Raw genomic sequence first — 23,346 nt, 5'->3', positions numbered from 1 at the left:
GTAACACTAAATCTGATAATCCGGGACCTAAAAAAGTTTGCATGATGGAGGACTCTGGGGTTGGGGGCAGTGTTAAGCTTCAGAAGGGGGACGAGGACAGAATTCCAGAAGTCAGAGGCAAAGTGAACTAAGATAGGGAGACATAAGTAGTATACAAGGCATTCCTGTCTTGAGCACTTCTCCTGCCTCTACTCCCCTTAGAGCTGAAAGAGGAAGTCTAATCTGCTTACAACGTTTCTTTTACTGAAGTCCCCTTCAATAGACCAGGCTGAGGAGAGAAAAAGAAGAAAGCATAGATTGTGAAACAGAGGCCTTCTGCCAATGGCCTTCATTTTGTAGGCCATACAGAAACCCTCAAAGGTGCCCAGAATGGCCTTAGTACCTACCAGACAAGCCCTTGAATGAAAATTGACTCAGAATTGCCCAGAATGTTAGGGTTGATTCTTACGTCAGTGTGTTAGAATATTTCCTAAACATTTTATTTCCTAAAGATAAAGTTGGCCTCTAAAGACCTTTGAGTCCTAACTAATTTAGAAGACTGTCTAAGTGCTCTTTCTCTAGAGTGAAACTAACATGTATTTGAAACCTGGTTTGCCACTTACCGGGTATGTAGGCTTGGAAAAAATACCTAATTATCTGAGTCTACGATGAATAGAATAACACCTGTCTCTCATATGGTGATGATGCATATAAAGCATTTAATATGGCTCCAGGCACATTAACTGTAGCTGGTATTATTATTGGCTGTAATATTGCATTAGTGTTAGGATTAGCATTTTTATTAACATTAGCATTAGTGTTGGTGTTAATATTAATCCTAGTATTATAAATCATTACTTTTGTTCAGCCAAAGGAAATATAGATTTGAATACAAGCGGAGAAAGTCTGCTATGCCATATCAGGGTGATTCCTTTGGAAACTTGAGTTTGAGTTAAAGATAGTACTTTCTCATCAGTTCTTGTCATCTCTTGCTTAGTCATAGACTGAAGACTCAAAGAAAAAAAACAGGAGGGAATGTCTGCTTGGCACTGGGCAGAGTATTATTTAGGTCCAGGGTCTCGTGGATGACTCCTTATTGTCTACAGAGGACACCAATCTGCCTTCCAGCATCCTCCTGCCATACTGTACCTTACATCCCAAGGTCTAGCCAAGTCTTACACCAGCTCACTAGAAGCAGACTTAAGGTGGAATTTTGTGTGTGCATGATTTATGGAGAGCAGTTCCAAGAAAAACAACAACAACAACATAGGGGTTAAGGGAAGCAGGAAGGAAGTCTGCAGAAATGTAGGTCCAGGTGCAGTCTAAACTTAAGCTAATCTCACTGGATACTTTGTAGTGTAATTCACAACACAGGATTTATATCACCATGAGGTAGAGAGTTGGGGTTCAAGTGTGACTCCTGTGTTTATCCAAGAGAGGAGGCTTCAATCACACAAGGGCAGTCTTCATGAGAAGTATGCAGATGTGCGCCTTCAATGGGTAAAAGATATTTTCATGGATTTGGATGAGTACACAATAGCATCTGCTACAATCCACTTTAAGACCTCACTGTTACTTCAAACATCATGCCTTACCACGTGTCTCCTCTACACATGTTGTGCCTTTGCTTGGAATATCTTTTACCTCTTTAAAGTATTCCGGATTCTGTTTCAAACTAGGAAGCTGCAGGCAGACAACCACAGATGCTTACCCATTTCTGCTCCCGCAGAAGTAAGTTTATCATGAGTTATAGTAGCTTATCTGTGCACAAGTATAACTCAATAATTTATGGTCTTGAGGACAAGAGCTGTTCTTTTCAGTTCATATTCTCAGCATATGCTGAAATGAATAATGAGAAAGATATCTAGCACTTAATAATCTGATGTCCTTTTAGATTGTGTCAAGCAAATGATGTGATTGTCCTTTTTACTTGAACCTGGGCTCATAGCGTTTTATAACAAAAAAGATTGCATCTGATAGCTAAAATAGTATTGTGGCTTAAGCAACTGATACCTGTTTCATCCGTTTGTGTAATAGTCATTCATAACTGTATTCAACAAACACTTATTGAGCATATTTATCGTGTACTTGGCTAAAGACTGGAGATGTGAGGATAAATAATACCAGTGTGATCCCAGTTCTTACAAGATTTTATGGTTGAATGGAAAAATACAGAAAATACACAACCATATAGCATGGTAAGAGTTGTAATTGAAGACTACAGGGAGTTATGAGAACATGCACAAGAGGAAGAATTCTGGAGATCTGTTGCACAACAAAGTAAATATAATTAACACTCCTGAACTGCACACTTGAAATGGTCAAAATTTTATGTGTACTTTACCACAAATTTTAAAAGAAGATTAAAAGTGAGAAGTAATAATTTGTTTATATTTATTTCATAATTATTGGAGTGAGAATGGTGAGAAAAAATGTAATTCAGGGCCGGGCGCAGTGACTCACACCTGTAATCCTAGCACTTTGGGACAATGAGGTGGACAGATCACCTGAAGTCAGGAGTTCGAGACCAGCCTGACCAAGATGGTGAAACTCTGGCTCTACTAAAAATACAAAAATCAGCCAGGCATGGTGGCACATGCCTATAGTCCCAGCTACTCAGGAGGCTGAGGCAGGAGAATTGTCTGAACCTGGGAGGTGGAGGTTACAGTAAGCGGAGATTGCACCATTGACCTCCAGCCTGGGTCACAAGAACAAGAGTTCATCTCACACACAAAAAAGAATAAGTAATTCAGAAGTAATGGGGGTTCAGCTCATTTAGTGAGGTTGAGAGGCCAGCTTATGACAAGATAAGAAAGCTTGTACTCTGTCCTGTAGGCAGTGTGAGCCATTGGAAGCTTTCAAGAGGGACTTTATCAGAGTGTGATTCAGAAAGTCCCCTGGATCAGTGTAGAGAATGTGTGGGAAGGGGGAAGCTAGCCAGTTCAGACGCTGTTGCTATGGCCCAGCTCAGGACTTATGGGATCCTGAACATGGACAGTGTTGGTAGAGGGTATGGGAAGAATAAGGACAGAGTGGATGTATTATTCAGGATATAAATCAGGCAGACTTAGTAACTTATTAAATTGGCAAATGGCAGCAAGCAAAAGACAGGATAGAGTCTGATTGACTCCTTTTCTGGCTCAGATGACAACATAGATGGTAGTGCCTTTATGAGAGAATCGAAAATGGGGAGCAGATGTGTGAGTCAATAGGTTAAAAGCCAGAGAAATTAAAATGGGCATATGTATGACATTATTCCAGTCACAATGAGAATAACTGATCAAGAGTGAATGTTAAATTTGATCCATGTTTCTGAGGCAGGTTACATCCCAAATTATTCATAGGGTTAGATAAACAAAAGCATGGTATTTACAGTTCACAGAAATGTTCTAACCTCATTGTGTTGTGTATTCTCAGAGACTTTTTTCTACTAAGCTGCCAATTCAGTTTTCAGACTTGGACTTCATCTCCTTATGGGGGTAGAGGAGAGACTGATGATGACTGAAAGAGGATTCAGATTGCAATGATCTGGATAGGGTCTTGGCTCTGATGTCCATCGGTTAAGGTGACTTGACAAGTACCTTTTCCTCTTGAAGTGTTAGTTTTCTCATAGGTAAAATGGCCAAGAATGATTGCAATGGAAGAAGTATGTGAGAGTCCTTTGGAAACTGCAATTGTGACATTGTTATTTTCGTTGAGACTAATCTTACTTGGGTCATTGCAGAAAGGCCACCCCACCCCAGAAAGTTTAAGTACTGATAATCCCTTTCTGAGGAAGAGTGAACAGATTGAATGACCAACCCTAGAGTGGTTCTTGTTACTTTTACACTGTGAGTCAGTCTAAGAGCTGATGTCCAAGAAATTTTATACACACACACACACACACACACACACACACATATGACAAAATAACCATTGATGATAACAATAATGGGGCACTGGGAAGAGGTGAGACATCACAATTAAGCCTGAGATGGTGTTATAACAATGTTTAGATCCCTGCTCCCAGTATCCCTGCGCTATGCACAAGGAATACAGGCAAAGTAAAGCAAACTAACACTTCATTATCTGAACTGGAGGTCAGATGTAGAGGATTCCCTTTCATCTTTCCCAGGTAGGACAACAGCCTTGAACAATGGAACTCTAAAGGGACAGATCCAAGGGAACGGGGGTATGAACTAGAAAGAGACAAAGAAACAGGAATGAAGAACCAGGCTAAGGCTGAAGATGGAGATAGACCCTAAGGCTAGAGCTGAGTTCCCTCAGACCATTCCTTATCCTGAACATTTTTTTCTCTCTGCCAACTTCTTTATATCTGCTTGGAAGACTCAAAAAATGATCTTTACTGTTATAGTCACGTATAAGCAAGATAGTTAAGGAAAGAGGAAAAGGGAACAAGAAAGAAAGAAGTATTTACCTCTATCCCCTCAGGGAGCCATCAGAATATAGGCAGATATCTTGCCTTGGTTTTTAAAGCTCTTCAAAAGCTAGCTCTTCTAAAAATTGAGATATTTTGTCCTGGAATCTGGCTAACTCAGATCAATACTCCTTCTCCTCGGGGGTGAAGTAAAGAAAGATAAGATTGTCTTCTCTTTGAGTCTAATACAAACAATGCATGTGGCAAAAATTTTCCTCATTGCCAAAGGAACTTAAATCATTCACACATTCTGGAATAAAATTAAGTTTTCTGAATGGGATATATCAGAATTCTGTTTTCTTCTTGCTCAGCACTTTTTTTCCTTCTTCGTTCATGACCTAGGATTTTTAACACATACTTAGCTACTCTGGTTGGGAGGATTACCTCCTCACTTACTTAAGTAAAGTAAATGTTCGGTCTCATTTGTTATCACCTTTCTGTAGCTTATAAACAAAGAGTGTATTGTCAGATAGAAACAAGTCCTGGGCATTGGTCAATATTGGTTTTTAATTCAGTTTTGCTTGCATTTGACCTGGTCTGTGGTGACCGCTGGAGGAGTCTTCAGCAAAGCCCATTTGGTGAAGTCAACAGTAGGTGCACACTGTGTCCTGTTGATGTTAGAATATGAAGTTCCGTCTATATCCTTTACAAACACTGATATATATGTATTTTTCCTTTCTTTTCTTTTCTCCTAGAAGTATCGATATCAAGATGAGGATGCTCCACATGATCATTCCTTACCTCGACTAACTCATGAAGTAAGAGGCCCAGAACTCGTGCATGTATCAGAAAAGAACCTCTCTCAAATAGAAAATGTGCATGGATACGTCTTGCAGTCTCACATTTCTCCTCTGAAGGTCAGTTATATTGCTCTTCCAACTTTATAGCTGGCGACAGTGGTTGGTCTTCATTGCTAACTGAGATATTTGCTGGCCCGATTAAGTGAGGCTCTTTGAAAACATGATAGAGGACACTGGTTGCCAAATGGTCTTTCTGTGTTTTGGAGGCTCACCTTGTATATTTGGGACATATTTTTATTGCAGTTGTTTGAATATCTGGAAAAATCCTTTTAGTTGTTGAGAATGGACTAAAGTGCCGAGAGTGAAAAACTGAAAGGGAAAATAAGCTAACCATGTATTTTTAAACCCCAAGTACATCAAGGTTTTCCTCAAATGCTCTGTGTTCATCGGTATTCCTGGTCCCACAAAGGAAGCAAATATAACGTGATCACATCTAACGACTGCCTTACTGTGTAAACTATGAAGGACAATGTGCGAGTTGTCTATCAATGCCTCTATTTTATCCTAGAGAAAATTGTTTACTATATTTCTTTCAATTTGGTGTCACACTTTTCCCAACACTTTTTTAAATTCTACTTTTTAAAATTCAATTTTAAACAATTGCTTGATAAATTATATGTTAGCAAGAAGGGATAATTAAATGAGAAAAATACTTTTTTATGCCCCTTGGTTGTAAATTAATCTGCTTTTTTAGGGGCTGAACTGGCACTACTAGATTTTGTGTTTCGGATAAAAAGCTTATAAAGGTTGATTAAAGTTTACAAAGAAAAATCAAAATACAGCTGAAATGAAGAGAATTGAAATGGAAAAAAGAAAAACACCTACCAACTAACTCCTTAGTAATTATTAGTAAAGAAAAATTTCTTTTATCACCTAGAACATTCATTTTACCAGCACTTCTATATAGCTATGCTACAATAAAAAATATGGACAGAAGACTGTCTCAAATGTTCTCTGGATCTTATTATACCTGCCAAAACATCTAAGAGAGGTTAAACTATGCTTAACCTTATGTTTCAAATTTTGGTACATTTCAAATATTCTGGTATGTTAAAAATGTACTGTCAAATAAATTAGCTATAGCTACTACCAATACATAAAAATATTAGACCAATTGTCAAATTCCAGTAAATATTATTTAATGAGTAAAAATATGTAAATATTAATATTATACTTCTGGGATTCATTGTGCAAATCTCCAGAGTTTCTTTGCAAGTAGTCAGATGACTGGTGAAAATGAGTGTGTTTAACCTGGAGAAGAAAAGATTAAGAATTGGGGGACATAGGACTTAACCCTTTCACCTTAAGAGCTGTCATCTGAAAAACATGACATTGATGACATGCAGACGGTAGAAGCAGACCCTCTATGTATAGCTGACAGAAACATATATATTTGAGATCATTTTAACACCACAGCTCCTGACATTTATAGCTACTCAAAAAAATTATAGACTACTTCATGAGACAGAAGTTCTCTGTCCCTAGAAATCTTTCAGCCATGGATGATGACTTGTCAGAGATTTTGTAGAAAAGACTCCTTCTTTTGCAGGAGGGTAAACAAAATTGTCTCTAAGGTCTCTTTAAGTCTAGGAATCAGAATTCTGTGTTCAGTATAGAATCATTCTGATACTTAGAGTTAGACAGTACTCTTTAACATTTTCAAACAATTGCTGATCCCTACTCTGTGTACCAACCACTGTAAATTCAGAAAGGGCAGGGCCGAGAGACTGAATGACATTGAGAGTACTTAAATTTCTGTTTTATTCTTTCAAACTAGTTGAATAACCCCCTATAAGAACCTCTATGGTGAAACCCCGTCTCTACTAAAAATACAAAAAATTAGCTGGGCATGGTGGCGCGTGCCTGTAATCCCAGCTACTCAGGAGGCTGAGGCAGGAGAATTGCCTGAACCCAGGAGGCGGAGGCTGCGGTGAGCCGAGATCGCGCCATTGCACTCCAGCTTGGGTAACGAGCGAAACTCAGTCTCAAAAAACAAACAAACAAACAACAACAAAAAAAACCTCTATAGATCAGGCGCAGTGGCCCGCGCCTGTAATCTCAGCATTTTGGGTAGCCAAGGTGGGAGGACCACTGATCCCAGGAGTTCAAGACCAGCCAGGGCAGCAAGGCAAGACCTATCTCTGCAAAAAATTTTAAAATGTAGCCAAGTGAGGTGGCATGCAAATATAGTGGCAGGTATGTAGGAGTCTGAGATGAGAGGATCCTTTGAGCCCAGGAAGTTGAGGCTGGAGTAAGTCATGATCACGCCACTGCACTATAGCCTGGGTGACAAAGTGAGACCGTGTCTATGCTGCAAATCCCAACATACACACATACAAAATGCCTCGCCTTTCTCCCTTCCCAACTTTTCCTCCTTCATCAACTCTAGAGCATACCTCTCAAAGGTCTTTAGGCTAAGTAAGTAGGATAATCAAGATTACTATTTTAAATCTTTCTACTAGAATTGATACTATGGTGATTATTAGTACTATGTTTAAAATCAATTGATAATGATACATGAAATATTTGAAATTGGTACCTCTCTTTTGTCACTTGAGTAGGATTATGCCTGAAAGTAGTGAAAATCCTTGTGTTACTTCTGGTTCTCAAAAATGTTATAGGGAGAGTACAAATTTTATAATTAGTGCTATCGTAATTATGAGGGATGCTAGCCTGCTTACAGCAAAAAAAAAAAAAAAAAAAAAAGAACAGAACAATGAAAGCACCATGGGAGCTTCATTTTGTATATTAAGTCTTCAGCATATACATGATAATATAATTATCTGAACATCTGCAGTTTTGGTGATTGTGCCATCATTTATTATGCTACTCGCTGTCTCATTTGGAAAATACATATCAGAGTTGAGGGGAAAGTATGCTTTTTCTAAAGCTCAGATTTCATATAAACAAAGGAATTTTTTCTATTTTTCCTTTATCCTTTGCCTTCCAAGAATCTCAGAATTAATTGTATTCAATTTCAGTGGGTTTATCTTAGCCTAGATTTTCTGTTATATTTATGTCACTTCTAACTAATTTCCTACCCTTTTATTGAGGGCACCTCAAGTCAGTTTTAAAAGCAGCCACCTATGAATAGCAAGCCCCTGGGATGAAACACCGGGTCCTAATAGGTTTTTCTCCTTTTTGTAACCACCAGTTCTGTGGTATGGCCCCAAGGTATTGTGAAGAGGAGGGAAAGGGAAGCTCATCCAGGATTTCTACACTCAGGCTGTGAGGTAGCTATTTTGGGGCAAGGATTTTTTCATTATGACCTTCTAGAGGTGTTGTTTATACTAAACAAGATGTGTTTGAGTTTTTGTTCATTTATTTATTTATTTTTAAACGTGTATTTTAGGTACAGGGGTACACGTGCAGGTTTCTTATGTAGGTAAACTGCATGTCACAGAGGTTTGATGTACAGATTATTTCATCATGTGGTATCCAATAGGTAGTTTTTCAGTCCTCACCCTCCCATTTTCAAGTAGGTCTCAGTATCTGTTCCCTTTTTTGTGTCCATATGTACTCAAAATGTTTAGGTCCCACTTGTAAGTTAGAATATGCGGTATTTGGTTTTCTGTTTCTGTGTTAGTACGCTTAGGATCATGGCCTTTGGCTCCATCTATGTTGCTGCAAAAAACATGATCTCATTCTTTTCATGGCTGTGCCGTATTCTGTGGTATATATTTACCACATTTTCTTTATGCCAGCTACTGTCGATAGGCATTTAGGTTGATTCCTTGCCTTTGCTATTGTGAATAGTGCTGCAAGGAACGTACCTGTACATGTGTCTAAACAGCAGAACAATTTATATTTCTTTGTGTATATACCCATAATGAGATTGCTGGGTCGAATGACAATTCAGTTTTAAGTTCTTTGAGAAATTGTCAAACTGCTTTCCACAATAGCTGAAATAATTACATCCCTACCAGCACTGTGTAAGCGTTCCATTTTCTCTGCAACCTCACCAGCATCTGTTATGTTTTGACTTTTTTATAAAAGCCATTCTGACTGGTGTAAGATGGTATCTCTTTGTGGTCTTGATTTGCATTATTCTAATGATTAGTGATGTTGAACATTTTTTTGGATCCTTGTTGGCTGCGTATTTTTCTTCTGAAAAGTGTGTTTTCTCATGTCCTTCTCACTTTTTTATAGGATTGTTTTTTGCTTATTAATGGATTCTGAATATTAGAGCTTTTTTGGATGCATAGTATGCGAAAATTTCTCCCATTCTGTAGGTTGTCTGTTTACTCTGTTGGTAGTTTCTTTTGTTGTGCAGAAGCTCTTAAATTTAATTAGGTACCATTTGTCACATTTTGTTTTTGTCACAATTGCTTTTGGCATCTTTGTCATAAAATCTTCACCAGGTCCTATCCAAAATAGTATTTCCTAGGTTATCTTCTCCGATGCTTGTAGCTTTAGGTTTTGTATTTAAGTCTTTAATCCATCTTGAGTTGATTTTTTGTATGTGGTGTAAGGAAAGGGTTCAGTTTCAATCTTCTGCATACGGCTAGCCAGTTGTCCCAGCACCATTTATTGAATAGGGAGTTCTTTCCCCATTGCCTGTTTTTCTGGACTTTATTGAAGATCAGATAGTTGTAGGTGTGTAGTATTATTGCTGGGCTTTTATTCTGTTCCATTGGTCTATGTGTCTGTTTTTTACCAGTATTATCCTGTTTTGGTTACTGTCGCCTTGTAGTATAATTTGAAGTCCAATAATGTGACACTTACAGCTTTGATCTTTTTGCTTAGGATTGCCTTGGCCATTTGGGCTCTGTTTTGATTCTGTGTGAATTTTAATGGCTGATTTCTAATTCTATGAAGAATGTCATTGGCAGTTTGACGGGAATAGCACTGACTCTGTAAATTGCTTTGGTCAGTATGACCATTTTAACAATATTGATTCTTCCTGTCCATGAGCATAGAATGTTTTTCCATTTGTTTGAATCATCTCTGATTTCTTTGAGCAGTTTTTTGTCATTCTCATTGTAGAGATCTTTACCTCTGTGGTTAGCTGTATGCATAGATATTTTATTCTTTTTGTGGCTATTGTGAATGAGATTGAGTTCTTTATTTTGCTCTCAGCTTGGTTGTTGTTGGTAGATAGGAATGCTACTGATTTTTGTACAGTGATTTTGTATCCTGAAACTTTGTTGAAGTTGTTTATTAGATTATGGAGCTTTTGGGCAGAGAGTAGGGGATTTTCTAGATATAGCATCATATTGAAGCAGGATCGGCCATGAGAAACAGACCTCTCGAACACGGAACTGGGAAGAGGTGTTTATTATTATTATTATGACAGCTGGGAGTCAGGCAACAATTTGTCTAAATGACCAAACTCCCATAACAAAGAGAGCTCAGCCTTTATATAGGCTTACACTCTAGATATTACACTTGAAAGAATCTTAGGTTTACAGCCTTAGAAATTACAAGTGAAAGGGTCTTGGGTTTACAGTTTTAGAAATCACATATGAAAGGGTCTTGGGTTTACAGTTTTAGAAATCACATATGAAAGGGTCTTGGTTGATGGAGGAGTTGGGTGGGGTTTCTATCTTGTTTAAGTAAAAGCAATGTCTCCTGGAGAGATTCTCCCACACCATGTCTGCTATTTACAGGAAGGTGATTTAGGAGGCGCCAGTAGACCAGCCTTTTCTTCTATTGAAATGCAGTGTGGAAGTCAAGGGGGAGGTGATCCTGGATGCCTGGGTATCATCTGCAAGCAGAAATAGTTTGACTTCTTCTCTTCCTATTTGGATGTCTTTTACTTCTTTCTCTTGCCTGATTGCTTTGGCTAGGATTTCCAGGACTCTGATGGAAAGGAATGGTGAGAGAAGGCATCTTTGTCTTGTTCTGGTTTTCAAGGGGAATGCTTCCAACTTTTGCCCATTCAGTGTGATGTGGGATTTTATAGCTCAAGATATGCTTTTAGATTGTCTTAGTAAAGAGGCTCTATGTATCTCTCCTTCATCACCAATAGTAATAGGAATAAATATGTACCATTTTTCTAAGGAAAAAAAAGTCCTGTTTTAAGGTTGGCCAATTTTGTGATGTAAATAATCCCAGCATGGCTGATTTCAGGCTACTAACCTAAAGCTACTTTTAAAGTATTTATTTGGAAATGGAGGCACTGAAGGCGCTCATGAGCTAGTATGAGTGAGCTCCAGTACAGCACCACGATATCAGGTTCAAGCACGTGTATTTTTATAGCAACAGGATATATTTCTTAATCAAGTTGTTATATTATCACAGCTGAACTGTTGAAAAGCCTACCATGATGAAAATCTAATGCGTTACTTACTCATAAAGGAAGCCTATTCGAGTCAGGGAACTGCTAAAAAGGTACAGACTTTCCATTAGAACTGTCATGTTTTCACCTTCTTTGCCTTCTTTTATCTGTTTAGTAGTATTCTTGGTTCAAGCACTAAAAGGAAGAAAAGGAGGCAAAACACATAATCAGATGCTGCCCCAGAACCCTGCTGAGAAAGCAGTGTGACTCTGTAGTATTAATTGAGAATTTACATATGGCATGCCTAAACAGAGTGCGAGATTGCTGGATAATAGTTAAAATGTCACAATGAGTGAGCTCTGAATCATTAGCTGAGTAATCTGACTGTCACAGGTTTGAGTGTCATTTTCTCCACTGTCGTGTATCACTCGAAGCCTCGGTTCTCAGATTCATCTGTCTTCGGTACACGCCAGCTGCCTAAGTGATAGATGGTCTCTCTTAGCCTGTTTTCATTCGAGTGCCTTGGCCGGTGTGAAGTATGGGGTTGGAGGGAGAAATGCAATTTAGTAGTGAATTCAAGGGAATTTGTTTTCCTATCCTCTAGATGGGAATGCATTCTTTTCAGATGCTACTTAGAAACTTTCATAAAAGAAATTGGCTTATAATAAACCATAAACATTTTCTTTTCAGTTTACGTATTTTTCACTTTAGGTGAGTTCAATAAACATTAATTGAGTGCCTACTATAGTGCTAAGTGATGGGTAAACAAAGGCAGTAAAACATGATTTTCAGTGTCTAGATTACTCTCTTGGGGGCCTTGATTCATAATTATTTGTTTATTTGTTACTTAGTATTATTCTGAAACTGAAATTTGAACTTTTCAAACTTAAAACCATGGGGCCCCTAAGCACCTAGCAGAGTACCCTGCAGGAGTATTTATTAGAGAGCGAGAGAGGGAGAGAGAGAGAGACAGAAAGGGAGGGAGTTAACTGCTCTACTCCTCTTCCTTACCTAATCATCATTGATACAAATTTCTTAAATTCTAAATCTCATATTTTATCACATATTAGCATACCTGAAATCTGGATGTGTCCTAAAATTGATGACATCTTGCAATTAAAATTGGCAGTATTTTCTAGGGTATATAAAAAAGAAATGTGTCTTATAGTCAAAGCCAGCTTAGATCCTTGGGTTCAATGACTAATTACAAGGAAGATTAAAGCCTCCTTTTATAAATTGGTGTGAATTTCTTTAATCAGATAAATATTATTGCATGTCCTTGAATTTTCACAGGGACTAGAATAAACAGTTCTGGGAAGCTTTGCTGGAAAATAGGAGTACGTGAGGTTTGGGTAAACTTCAATACCCCGGGACAACTGGGCACTTGTTGAGTATCTGTAAGAAGACATTGGAGAATCTGTAGGCAGTGCATGTTTGGGAAATTATAAGAGGAATGCTGAAGCTTGAGGAAATCAATATAAACCTACAGACAAAGGATAACGATGTGTACGTTTTAAAATTATTTTATTACTGGAGTTACCAGGGCACAATCATAGGAAAGTATGTTTTAGCCAAAAGTACAGTAAACCCTCTTCGTACGTAAAGCCTTTTCTGTTAACTCTTGCCCAACTCCAACTGGTCATTTGATCCTATGGCACAAGGAATTATTGCATCCCACAGTCAACATTTTAAAATATGCTTTATTCTATTGTTCTAAAAATGATATGTTGAACTATACAGTAGTCCCCATTTATCTGTGGGGGATACATTTTAAGACCCCCCGGTGGATGCATGAAACTGCAGATAGTAGCAAATCCTATATACACCATGTTTTTTCCTGTGTTTTTCATATGTATATCATCACATACATATGATAAAATTTAATTTGTATATTAGTCCCAGTAAGAGATTAACAATAACTAATAAAATGTAACAATTACAACAATATACTTTAATAAAAGTTATGTGAATGTGTGTGCTCTCTCTCTCTCCCTCTCAGTCTGTCTCTTTCAAAATATCTTGTACTGTACTCACCTGTTTTCAGACCATGGTTGACCTCTGGTAGCTGAAACTGCATGAAAAGTGAAACCTAAGATCGAGGAGGACTACTATGTCATGTTATTTCCTCTAGATTTGCCATTTTTCCTGCTCTTAATAAATGTATAAGCTCCCATGACCTGGTCTGCATCTTATTTTTGTTTTGTTTTATATTTCATTTTACTCCCTTATTGGAATCCAAAATGATACTAGACTAGCATCTCCCAAAATATGTTTGGTGGAATTTTCTCATCATTTTAAGAAAAATAAAGGTATGAATGCTTAAACACATTTGAGGAGTTAAATCCATTAACTTATTGAAAGTTTTCTCAGAGGCTTTAATATGATGATATGAAATATAAACATCTAAGATGGAAATATGGTTAGTACAAAGTATTTCACAAACATATTAGGTGATAGAATTATTTCTTTAGTATAAAATTATGTTTTGTTTGGACACATACACTTTTGGAGTGTACAATAAAGAAAGTAGCAGAGAAGAGGTCTCTTATGACCTAGAAATTCTTTTAATTCTTTCTGGAGCTGGAGAGTTTATGATGCGTGTTGTCAGAGGAAAAAAAAGAAAACTATATAGGAGATCTTTTTCTTTACTTGAATGAAGTGTGAAATAAGGGAGAAAAATCAAGGCCGCCCTGTTCTCTAGCAGTCGTGTAACAGTATGGAAAAGTTCTGAGAGTTGCCAAGTAGTTGACTAGGATACTGAGACATAGTGTAAGAACTAAGGAAAGGGGCCTAGAGTGGGCCCAAGCATCCCGTAAAGCAAGAGAGATGGGTGTGAACAGGTAATGAAGGGCCTTATGTAGAGACTGTACTTCACCTTGTAGGTAATGAGGGGTGACTCCAGAATTTTTAAAAAGGAGAGTGACATGACCTGATTTGCAAATTAGATCATTATTCATGTCATGTGGTACAGTGGAAGAAAAAATTGGAAACATATGACATCAGATTCAAGGGCATCAGGTAAAATGTAAGAGATAGATAAGCTCTGATACAAAGCAGAGGTATTGGGGTTGAAGGGAGAGATAGATTAGAAAGTATATTTAGGAAGAGATATCATCAGGACATTGAGACCTATTACATATAGAAGGTAGAAGAGAGAGAGAAATAAAAGATAATTTACAATATTTAAAATTTGACCCCTGGGTGGAGGATGTATCATGAAATGAAATCAAGAATGCCAGAGGAAGAGCAAATTTTCGAGTAACAGGGGATGGAGTGAGATAATTTCTGAGTTTATGTTGGAATAACTGATTTTAAGTATTTATGTTATACCCAGGTAAAAGTATTCAACACTCAGTTTGAAATAAAGATCTGATCTAGAAAATGGAAACTTGAAGTTTTCAGTGTAGTTGAAGTTGTGAGAATGGATGGGATTGCTCAGGAGAGGGGAGGAGAACACAGAGGACTAAAATGCAGGTACTATCACCAAAGCCCTTTGGGGAGAAAGAGGTACCTACTGAGGATAACATGAAGCAGCAAGAAATTTACCACAACATTCAGCCCTTAGTAGCTTGATGCTTCTATTTTCATAACTAATTTATGAACTTCTACTAAAAGAGAATCATGTCATTTAAATACAGACATTTTTCGCTTCTCTATAATGCCTAAGATTGTATTGACCAAACAGCAGATATTTTTAAATACTTGTTATTTGATTAACTTTTTTAAAAGAAAAAATAAATACCTTATGAGTTACATTTGACCCTAATAGTCATGAGACCCTGACCACCAACTGAAAATAATGTGTATATTTTTCCTTTCTGGACATAATGTTTTTAGTAATACTACTAATTGGAAAACTATTCTGATTCTAAAATGTAAAATCCTATCATTTCTATCTCTTGCCACTAGATGGCAGAAGTAGCTGAGATGATCATCCTGGAAGCATCTAGTCTTGAGGAAGAAACAGATTTGTGAAGCTAAATTGAGAAGCTCTTAGCTAATAAAAACGTAAGGATTTGGCAGAGATTTGTGACTTGTGCACAATGCATTGTGTTCCAGGACTAGTCCATGGTGAGAGGAAGTAGTTGAGTGAAATGTGGACTTGACACATGCATACTGAATGTAGGTACAAACTCTCCTGATCAAAATTCTGTGCAAATAAAGCACTTCTTTCTTCAACTATCTTTAATTGGAAAGGGTACCAACAGCATGCCCCAAGTAATTCTGACTATTTAGGCCAGATATTGAAAAGCGGAAAGAAAGGATTGTTAGGCATAGGACCGAAGCAGCATCTCAAAATGTAAGAATTCTTTCTAGAACCAAAGTTATCAAGGGTTAAGGCAAGCTTGTCCAACCTGCAGCGACAGTACACATGTGACTCAGGACAGCTTTGAATTGACCCAGACACAGAGTCATAAACTTTCTTAAAACATCATGAGATTTTTTTGCAGGTTTTTTTTAGGCTTATCAGCTATCATTAATGTTAGTGTGTTTTATGTGTGGCCCAAGACAATTCTTCCAATGTGGTCCAGGGAAGCCAAAAGAATGGACACCCCTGGATGGGGTTCTCTCCGTGGGTTTTGAAAGATGAGTTTGTGGGATGAAATTCAATTTTTCTACTTCTTTTATCTACATAGTGGTAATAACAACAATAATAATAATGAAAGTTTTCTAAGAAATATTTGGTTATCAAAAATCATGTTTTAAAAAGTTTTTATAGAAAATTCTAGATAAGCATTATTATTATTTATAGCTGCAGTTATTTCTAGAGTTAACTCAGTTACACAGAAATTTTTCTCAAAACTAAGATTTCACTGTTGCCAAAACTTTCTGTAACAGAAATAATGTATTGAAACTCACAGAGGCTGCTCATCAGGCACCTATTGTTACTGTGGTTAAAGACGATATTGTTAATGTACCCTAAAATGATACATAACTTCTGTATCCCTCTCATATTCCTGAAAAGTCTAGAATTGTAATCTTTTCATCAGCATGTTTTCAATTCTTTTTTTCTTAGCAAAGATACTCAGAAATTTTTTCAAAGTCTGCAAAAATTAATTCTGACACTGATAGTGCTATCGAATTTTTAACTCTTTCCCAGCTAATCCAGAAAAGTAATAGCATATAGTGGAAAGCAGATGGGCTTTAAAGCAGACTTACTTGTGTTTACATTGTGACTCAGTTGCTTTCTAGCTGTGTCTATTAGCAAACCTATTAATTTCTAAGTTCTTGGAAATAATAGTATGGAATTCATATGCCATGCTATAAGGATTGCTTGAGATAATACATGGGAAATCTGTAGTACTTGGCACCTAGTAGTTGCTCAGTAAATGGTAATTATTTCATGTTAAAAGATAAAAAGTGCATATGTATGTAGGAACAAATCTAAATTTAAGATTAATAAACTCTTTGGGCTCTCAGTATTGATTGAAAATTGTTATATCCTCATCCTTGACGTCCTCCAGAGAATAGTTTTACACTATAGATTATTTTCATATCAGCTGAGCAAGGGTTTATTATTCAACTTGTTATCTCTTCTGCAAAAGTGAATGTCAGGTTGGTTAGCTCAATTTGTAGCAAACGAGTTGGGGGCATTTTGAGTGGTCCAAACAAGAATTTACTAAAGCATAATGAAATGGGTTTTCTTTTGAGGCTAGTTGTGGAAGATATTAGAACATATGCATAATCTTTAAAGACGGCCACTAGGAAGAAAGCATTAATTTAGGTATATAATTCCTGCTATGTTCATTTAAAAATTATTGCCTTAAAAATTAAAAAGCATTACTTCATAGGAACATGCTGATATCTAGTGAGCTTTATGTAATAAAATAATAGAGACATTTAACAAATATTGAATTCACATATAAAACATACTATAGGTCTAGAGACTATAATTATTAGCCTATGAAAATGGAACAAGTTTTTGTTCTATGTCTGGCGATGTATTCATAAACATACTCTACCAATTCTAAATACAGATGAAATTCCATTTCTCTAAACTCTTAAGAGATCACTCTAATACCATTTGATATGTTATACATTTATTGTTATTAAAATCAGGCATATATTAACCTGGGGACATGGAGATTTTGATTGTATCAACAGTCTGTATTTGTTCATTTGTATGTATTCAACATAGCTACTAGGTTTCTAGAGGAGGAAGGTAAGAGGCAGCAGCTAAGTTCTAAAATTTAATTTCTTGAGTTTTTATTTATTTGTATCCATATCTGCTCACCTACCTTTCTGTCTACAGACTGTTTTAGGAGAAATAATAACAATGATGAAATGTAGTGTTTATTGACTTCCTAATATATTGTGGAGACTATTCTAAATGCTTTATATGTATCGGTTTAGGAGACTGAACAACCCTATAAGGTAGGTTTTCTTATTATTTACACTTTGTGGATCGGGAGAGAGGGCACAAGAAGTTAAAAAGGCTTTTCTAAGGTCACACAGTGAGTACCCGCTATATCTGGGATGAGTCCAGCTAGTCTGATATCAGACCTCTCGTTCTGAGTGACAGTTACACTATTTACCAGCAAATGAGAATTGTACAACGTTAAGACAGAAGGAGACAGAAATGATCAAATCCGGGCTTTTCAAAGTGCAGCTGACCTATCTGTACATGTGAAACAAATTTAATTGTTAATTTTAGAATAGCATAAAGGAATAGAATAGGAAATCGTGTGCATCACAAATAAAACCTTTGTTTCAGTTTAGTGTCGACATGTGTGGGTGCATACTGGCTCACAGAGTAAAATGTATTTCTTACTGTGATCAAGGTCAAGAAAGTCAGGAAGCCACTGATCTGGTCCAACTTCCCCACATTACAAATACTAGGGAAGGGACTGGGAAGAAAATCTTAGGCCTAAAGAAGTTAAATGATTATCCAAAAACACACTGGTAGAAATGGCAGAGCATGAACTTGAACTCTTTATAGTATTTTCTACCAGTGTTTTCCCTTCCCAGTGTCTGTTGTGGCTGCCATTACTACCAATTAAGTTACTTAAACTGGTGGTTTTCAAAACTTTGGTGTATATCAGAATCATACAGAGGCCTAGCCTCCTCCAAATTCACCAGGCTTGGGGCTTTGTGTTTCTGCGTAACTCTGCAGGGTGATTCTGTTACACACTTTGGAGAATAACTGTCTTGAATTTCATAATGCTGCAGTATTTATTAAATTTCAGTGTATTAAATGATTGCCACACGTGTTACCAGCATTATGCTAAACACCACGAGCGATTAAAAAAGTAAGAGATAAAGCCTCTCTCAATGAAAAACTTAAATTCGGTTAGGGAAATCAGGACGTGCAAGAATCATTTAGTAGACAGAAGCTATACAACAAAACTCTTGTTTAACCTTATTTAATAAGTACAAAAGATAGTCCAGAAGGCAATTTTGAAATGCCTCCATAGGTATCTACAAAGGAAACTTATATAATCTTATTACATAAGACAGAATGTTGCATAAGGAAACATGGTAGAGAAAGTTGAATTGATTTTTCTCCAACTCAGAGAGGAATTGCCAGTGTCTAGCAATCAGATTTAATCCCAGTGCAGCTCCCAGGATATATTCTTCCAGGCCAGCTGACTCACCAGACTCACTCTGAAGGCAGATGATTTGTTTCTTCTGCGCTGGCAGAACATTGAGTATGTTAGAGTTTGTGGCCAATTTTGGGTCACAGGTAAGTTCATTTAAAATGCTTCCAAGAGGCACTTATTAAAGTTCCTTTACATATAGAACAACTCCCCACCTCCCACCTTGACCTTAAGCCCATTAAGCAATAGGGCACATACAGAAGTAATGGGTCACTTACAAAAGTTAGCGTGAAATTATAGTAATTGAAGGTATTCTAGATTGGTATTCCAGAGATTTTCTGGTTTCAAGACTGGTGCTGCAGAGATTTTCTGGTTTCACCTCTTCGTATTACATGGGAAGCTTATTTTTTTTTTTCTTTTTTTGAGACAGAGTCTCCCTCTGTCCCCCAGGCTGGAGTGCAGTGATGTGATCTTGGCTCACTGCAAGCTCTGCCTCCTGGGTTCAAGTGATTCACCCACCTCAGCTTCCCAAGTACCTGGGACTACAGGCATGCACCACCACGCCTAGCTCATTTTTGTATTGTTAGTAGAGACAGGGTTTCACCATATTGGCCAGGCTGGGCTCAACTCCTGACCTCAGGTGATCAGCCTGTCTTGGCCTCCCGAAGTGCTGGGATTACAGGCTTGGGCCACCACATCCAGCCCAAAGAAATTTAATTTAAAAAGTTGTTTCTGATGGTGGTTTATTTTCTTAGCGGGCTATAAGATATATTACCTGCTTTTAATCATAAACAAGCAATATAAAACTATTTGAAATATCATTTCCAAAGTAGGTTTTATTTCTTTTATGAACAATTAAAGCAGAGCTGCCACTACTCATTCAACATAATTATATAAATTAGAAAGGGAGCCCCTTCTCAAACAAGATACCTTGTAGTAATTTAGATAATGTGCTGCATGGACCCAGGCAAGAGGCTTTTAAGTTCAGCAATAAATTCCTTAAATAATCAGATAACCCAGTTTCCAATAGCAAGCCTCATAGAATCACTGAACTCACATCTCAGCAGAGGCATTAGGAATAACATATTCTAACTACTTAATTTTACAAATAAAGCAACTAAAAATCACAGCTGTTATGAGACTTTCTCAAGGCAGTCACCTAGTTAACACTAGAGCTGAGACAGGAATCTTCATCTTGAATTCCTAGACCTGAGTTTATTTCTCCGTTTCACAAGAAGAGTAAACAACAGGTGTTTTCAAGTCAGCAGGTCACAGGGGTTCACTTATTTCAGTTTCTAGGGGATTTTATTGAAAATTGTTATCACTGAGTTTTTATTTGTTTATGCCAATTTTCAGCTTTAGGAAAGGGCCAAATCTAGGTTGTTGACACTAGACTAACCTTTCTCTCATCCCAAATCCCTCCAACTAAATTGTGTGCATCAGACTGATTCAGTAAAAGTAAGTCTCATCATTATTTAACTCTTATGTTCATTTGTGTACTTGTGCAGATTCTGATGAGATAGTTTTGTAAAAACAAGATGTAAATGATCCGTATCTCAAAGCCTAATCTACATAGTAGCAATGCTATTTTTTCTCTTTGGGATACTTTCCCAGAGCTGCAGGCCAGTGTTTTTTTTGTTTTGTTTTGTTTTTTTGTTTTTTTTTTGAAATGCAATAGCTCGCTTTTAATAACAACATACAAAAGTCTGGAGAAAGCCCCAAAGTAGTTCCCTGTTCCCGGATCCCAAAGAATAAACAGACAGGGAACAAGCCCCTCCTCTTCCCCCACAAAGACCCCTAAACACATCACTGGAGGCATGGCATCGGAAATGTGCTATTTGATAATTCGCTGGATGCTCCTGAACTTAATTTCCACATTTATATACTGATGATAATAGAAGCATATTGAGGGCAGTAATTGTGATTAAGGAGGTTATCATTTGCTGGCTTGAATTTTACTATCTACGCTGAAAGGACCCCTTCCTCCACACTTAGGTTCCTGTGTGGCTGCCTCCACCTCAACTTCTATTTCTCTAGCCCCCATTTTCCATTCCATCCTTTTTTCTTGTTCCTACTTTCTCAAATGGTCAATAGATAAGTAAGAGAAACACGTGATAAAGAAAAAGGAGCTGGGTGGGGAGGGTGGGGTGGGGGGTGGGGGTGCAGGGGGAATGTCAGCATACAGTCAGTTCAAGGAGTTGCCAGTGTATGGGACTTCCAAAAAAAAATGTGATTTTAGGCTACATGAATGGAGTTGCATACCAAGAATAAAGAGATGATAATTCTATACTATGCTAGAATCATTAGGAGCTGAGGACCATATTTCAGAAAGAGTGGTACCAGATTGAGTTGCTTCCAGAGAGGGGTAAATACGCTGGCAAGACTATTAAAACCATGTCGAATGGGAGCATCAAAGGCCATGAGTGATGTGGTCCTTGGAGAATAGACTCATCTCACAAGGACACGGTAGTTCATCTTGAAATTGTTTAAAACAAAGAACTAGTCCATACAATTTTTGTAGACATCAAGACCTTTAGTTTAAACAGTGAAAGAAAAACAGAGTTTATGTAAGTTTAAAACTGTTTTAAATAACATGGTCCAAAGATAGAATAACCTGCCTCATAAGATAGTGAGCTTCCTGTCATTGGAGGTATTCAAAGAGAAGGTAGAAAATCTTCAATGAGATATTGTGGAGATGATTCAGGAAAGAGAATGTTGAATAGTATTTTCAACCTTTTTCCGGTCATGAATTGCTTTGAGAAATTGATTTTAAAAACTGTAAGTCCTTTCCCTAGATAAAAATGATACCTACAAAACTATACCCACAAAAATATTGCATAAAACTTAAAAAATGATATGAATTACTTCAAGGACGTCTGAGAACTTCCTGTGGACCACAGAGTTATGGTTAGGAATTTCTGGAGGGAATGAATTTCAAGTTTTCTTTCTTCTCTGAGAAACTATGATTCCCGTATTTCTGCCTCGCAGTTACTGCTTGGTTAAGGAATGCTTGTCATTAAGAATAAATCTTTTGTAAATTTCAGAAAAAATGGGAGAAAGCTTCCCAATCTATTATGTCTGTGAGGCATGCCTAATTCCACAGCAGCCCTCAGCAGCAAAGATCAACAGGTTCCTCTAGATGAGAAGGATTTGAGGGTACATTTGCTTCAGGAGGGTTCTCTAAATGCAGAAATGCTTCTGATTCCATTCTCCTCAGTATTTTTGGTATATTCTTATAAGGCAATTTTCTGTTTATTAGTTAGCGCCATAAGCTTTTACCATCTATTCAAGCCAAGAGCAATAATATCTTGCCTCTCTGAGTTTCGGTTTTAACTGTCATAAGACTGTTTTCTTTATGCTTGATGGAAGTTGCATTCTAGCAAATAACTGATTTTGAATTACCCCAAACTTGCTAAAATGATGATATGCTTTCCATAAAATTCTAGTATAGAGAGTTTCCAATATGCGGCTAGACTCTTCATAGAAATATCAGTCATAAAATGTGCACTGGGTATTTATTTTTTCATCAGGGTCACAGAAATTCACTTGAATTGAATTCATCTTTTCTCTGTACCATTAAGATATTGACATGTTCAGAGTTGCTGGGTTTGAAATTTTAAGAATAGCTAACTCATAACATTTCACTTTCTGCTCCAGGGCAGGGTGAGTTGCTTATAAATCAGCCTGCAAATATCATGAATTGGATGTCTCCAACTCAATTAGCTTAATGTAGGTAGGAGGATTTCCAGGCTTTACGGCCTCTGTTTTACTAATCTACTGAGCAGACTGTTATATAAAATGTGTCTGAGTATTAATGTCTGAGTCTTACAGAAACATGGTTGGTATTTTTCACTTCAGCATCCAATGTCATTCTGTATTTCATAGCTTTGATTTGGATCCAGAGCTACTGAGTGATAGTTCTTAACATGATTTATATTGTTGCAAGCCTTACCTTGTTATCTTTCTGCCTACTGACCGAGTTAAAAAAAAGTAGCCTAAGAAAATTGCTGCTGTCACTGGGTGATTTAATTGGGTGGATAAATCTCAGCAACTTAAGGAAAACTGCAAAACTGGAGCTATTCCTCTGTCAAATAAATGATCAAATGAGATGGGCCTCAGCAAAGCAGATGCTGACAATTTTGAGAGCTTCCAATGCACTCATACTTCAGTTGTGAGATTTTTTGGAAGAATTGATGGTAGAGTTTGTTTGCTTTTTGTTTTCTTAACGTGATTTGCTTTTTGTTTTCTTAAAGTGAATATACCGGGACCCTGGGAAATGTTTATATTGAAGAGAACATTTTGCATGTAAATATATTTTGTGTCTAGGAATATCATTTGGCATTTCTTTGCATTAACTGTCTGTGAGCATTGATTAGCTAAATTATTATCTAT

General features: G+C 37.2%; 1 protein-coding gene across 19 annotated transcripts in view; it reads left to right on the top strand.

Moving 5' to 3' along the window:
* The window catches only part of DLG2 (discs large MAGUK scaffold protein 2), a 2,157,409-nt gene that overhangs the window by 1,076,062 nt on the left and 1,058,001 nt on the right, over positions 1-23,346 (top strand). For 15 of the 19 annotated variants that reach the window (XM_064365356.1, XM_012469540.2, XM_012469543.2 and 12 more), the window contains one exon: positions 5,092-5,253. In XM_064365356.1, the coding sequence (XP_064221426.1) occupies positions 5,092-5,253 (162 nt within the window). The remainder of the gene's footprint in view (positions 1-5,091; positions 5,254-23,346) is intronic. The other 4 variants (XM_021671838.2, XM_012469538.2, XM_021671837.2 and 1 more) reach the window with 1 other exon arrangement.

The sequence above is a fragment of the Aotus nancymaae genome, unplaced genomic scaffold (assembly GCF_030222135.1).
Source record: "Aotus nancymaae isolate 86718 unplaced genomic scaffold, 86718_ANA_hifiasm-v0.15.2.pri h1tg000059l, whole genome shotgun sequence".
NCBI lineage: Eukaryota > Metazoa > Chordata > Mammalia > Primates > Aotidae > Aotus > Aotus nancymaae.
Note: the sequence above shows the minus strand (reverse complement) of the source record. Positions and strands in the feature narration are given on the sequence as shown.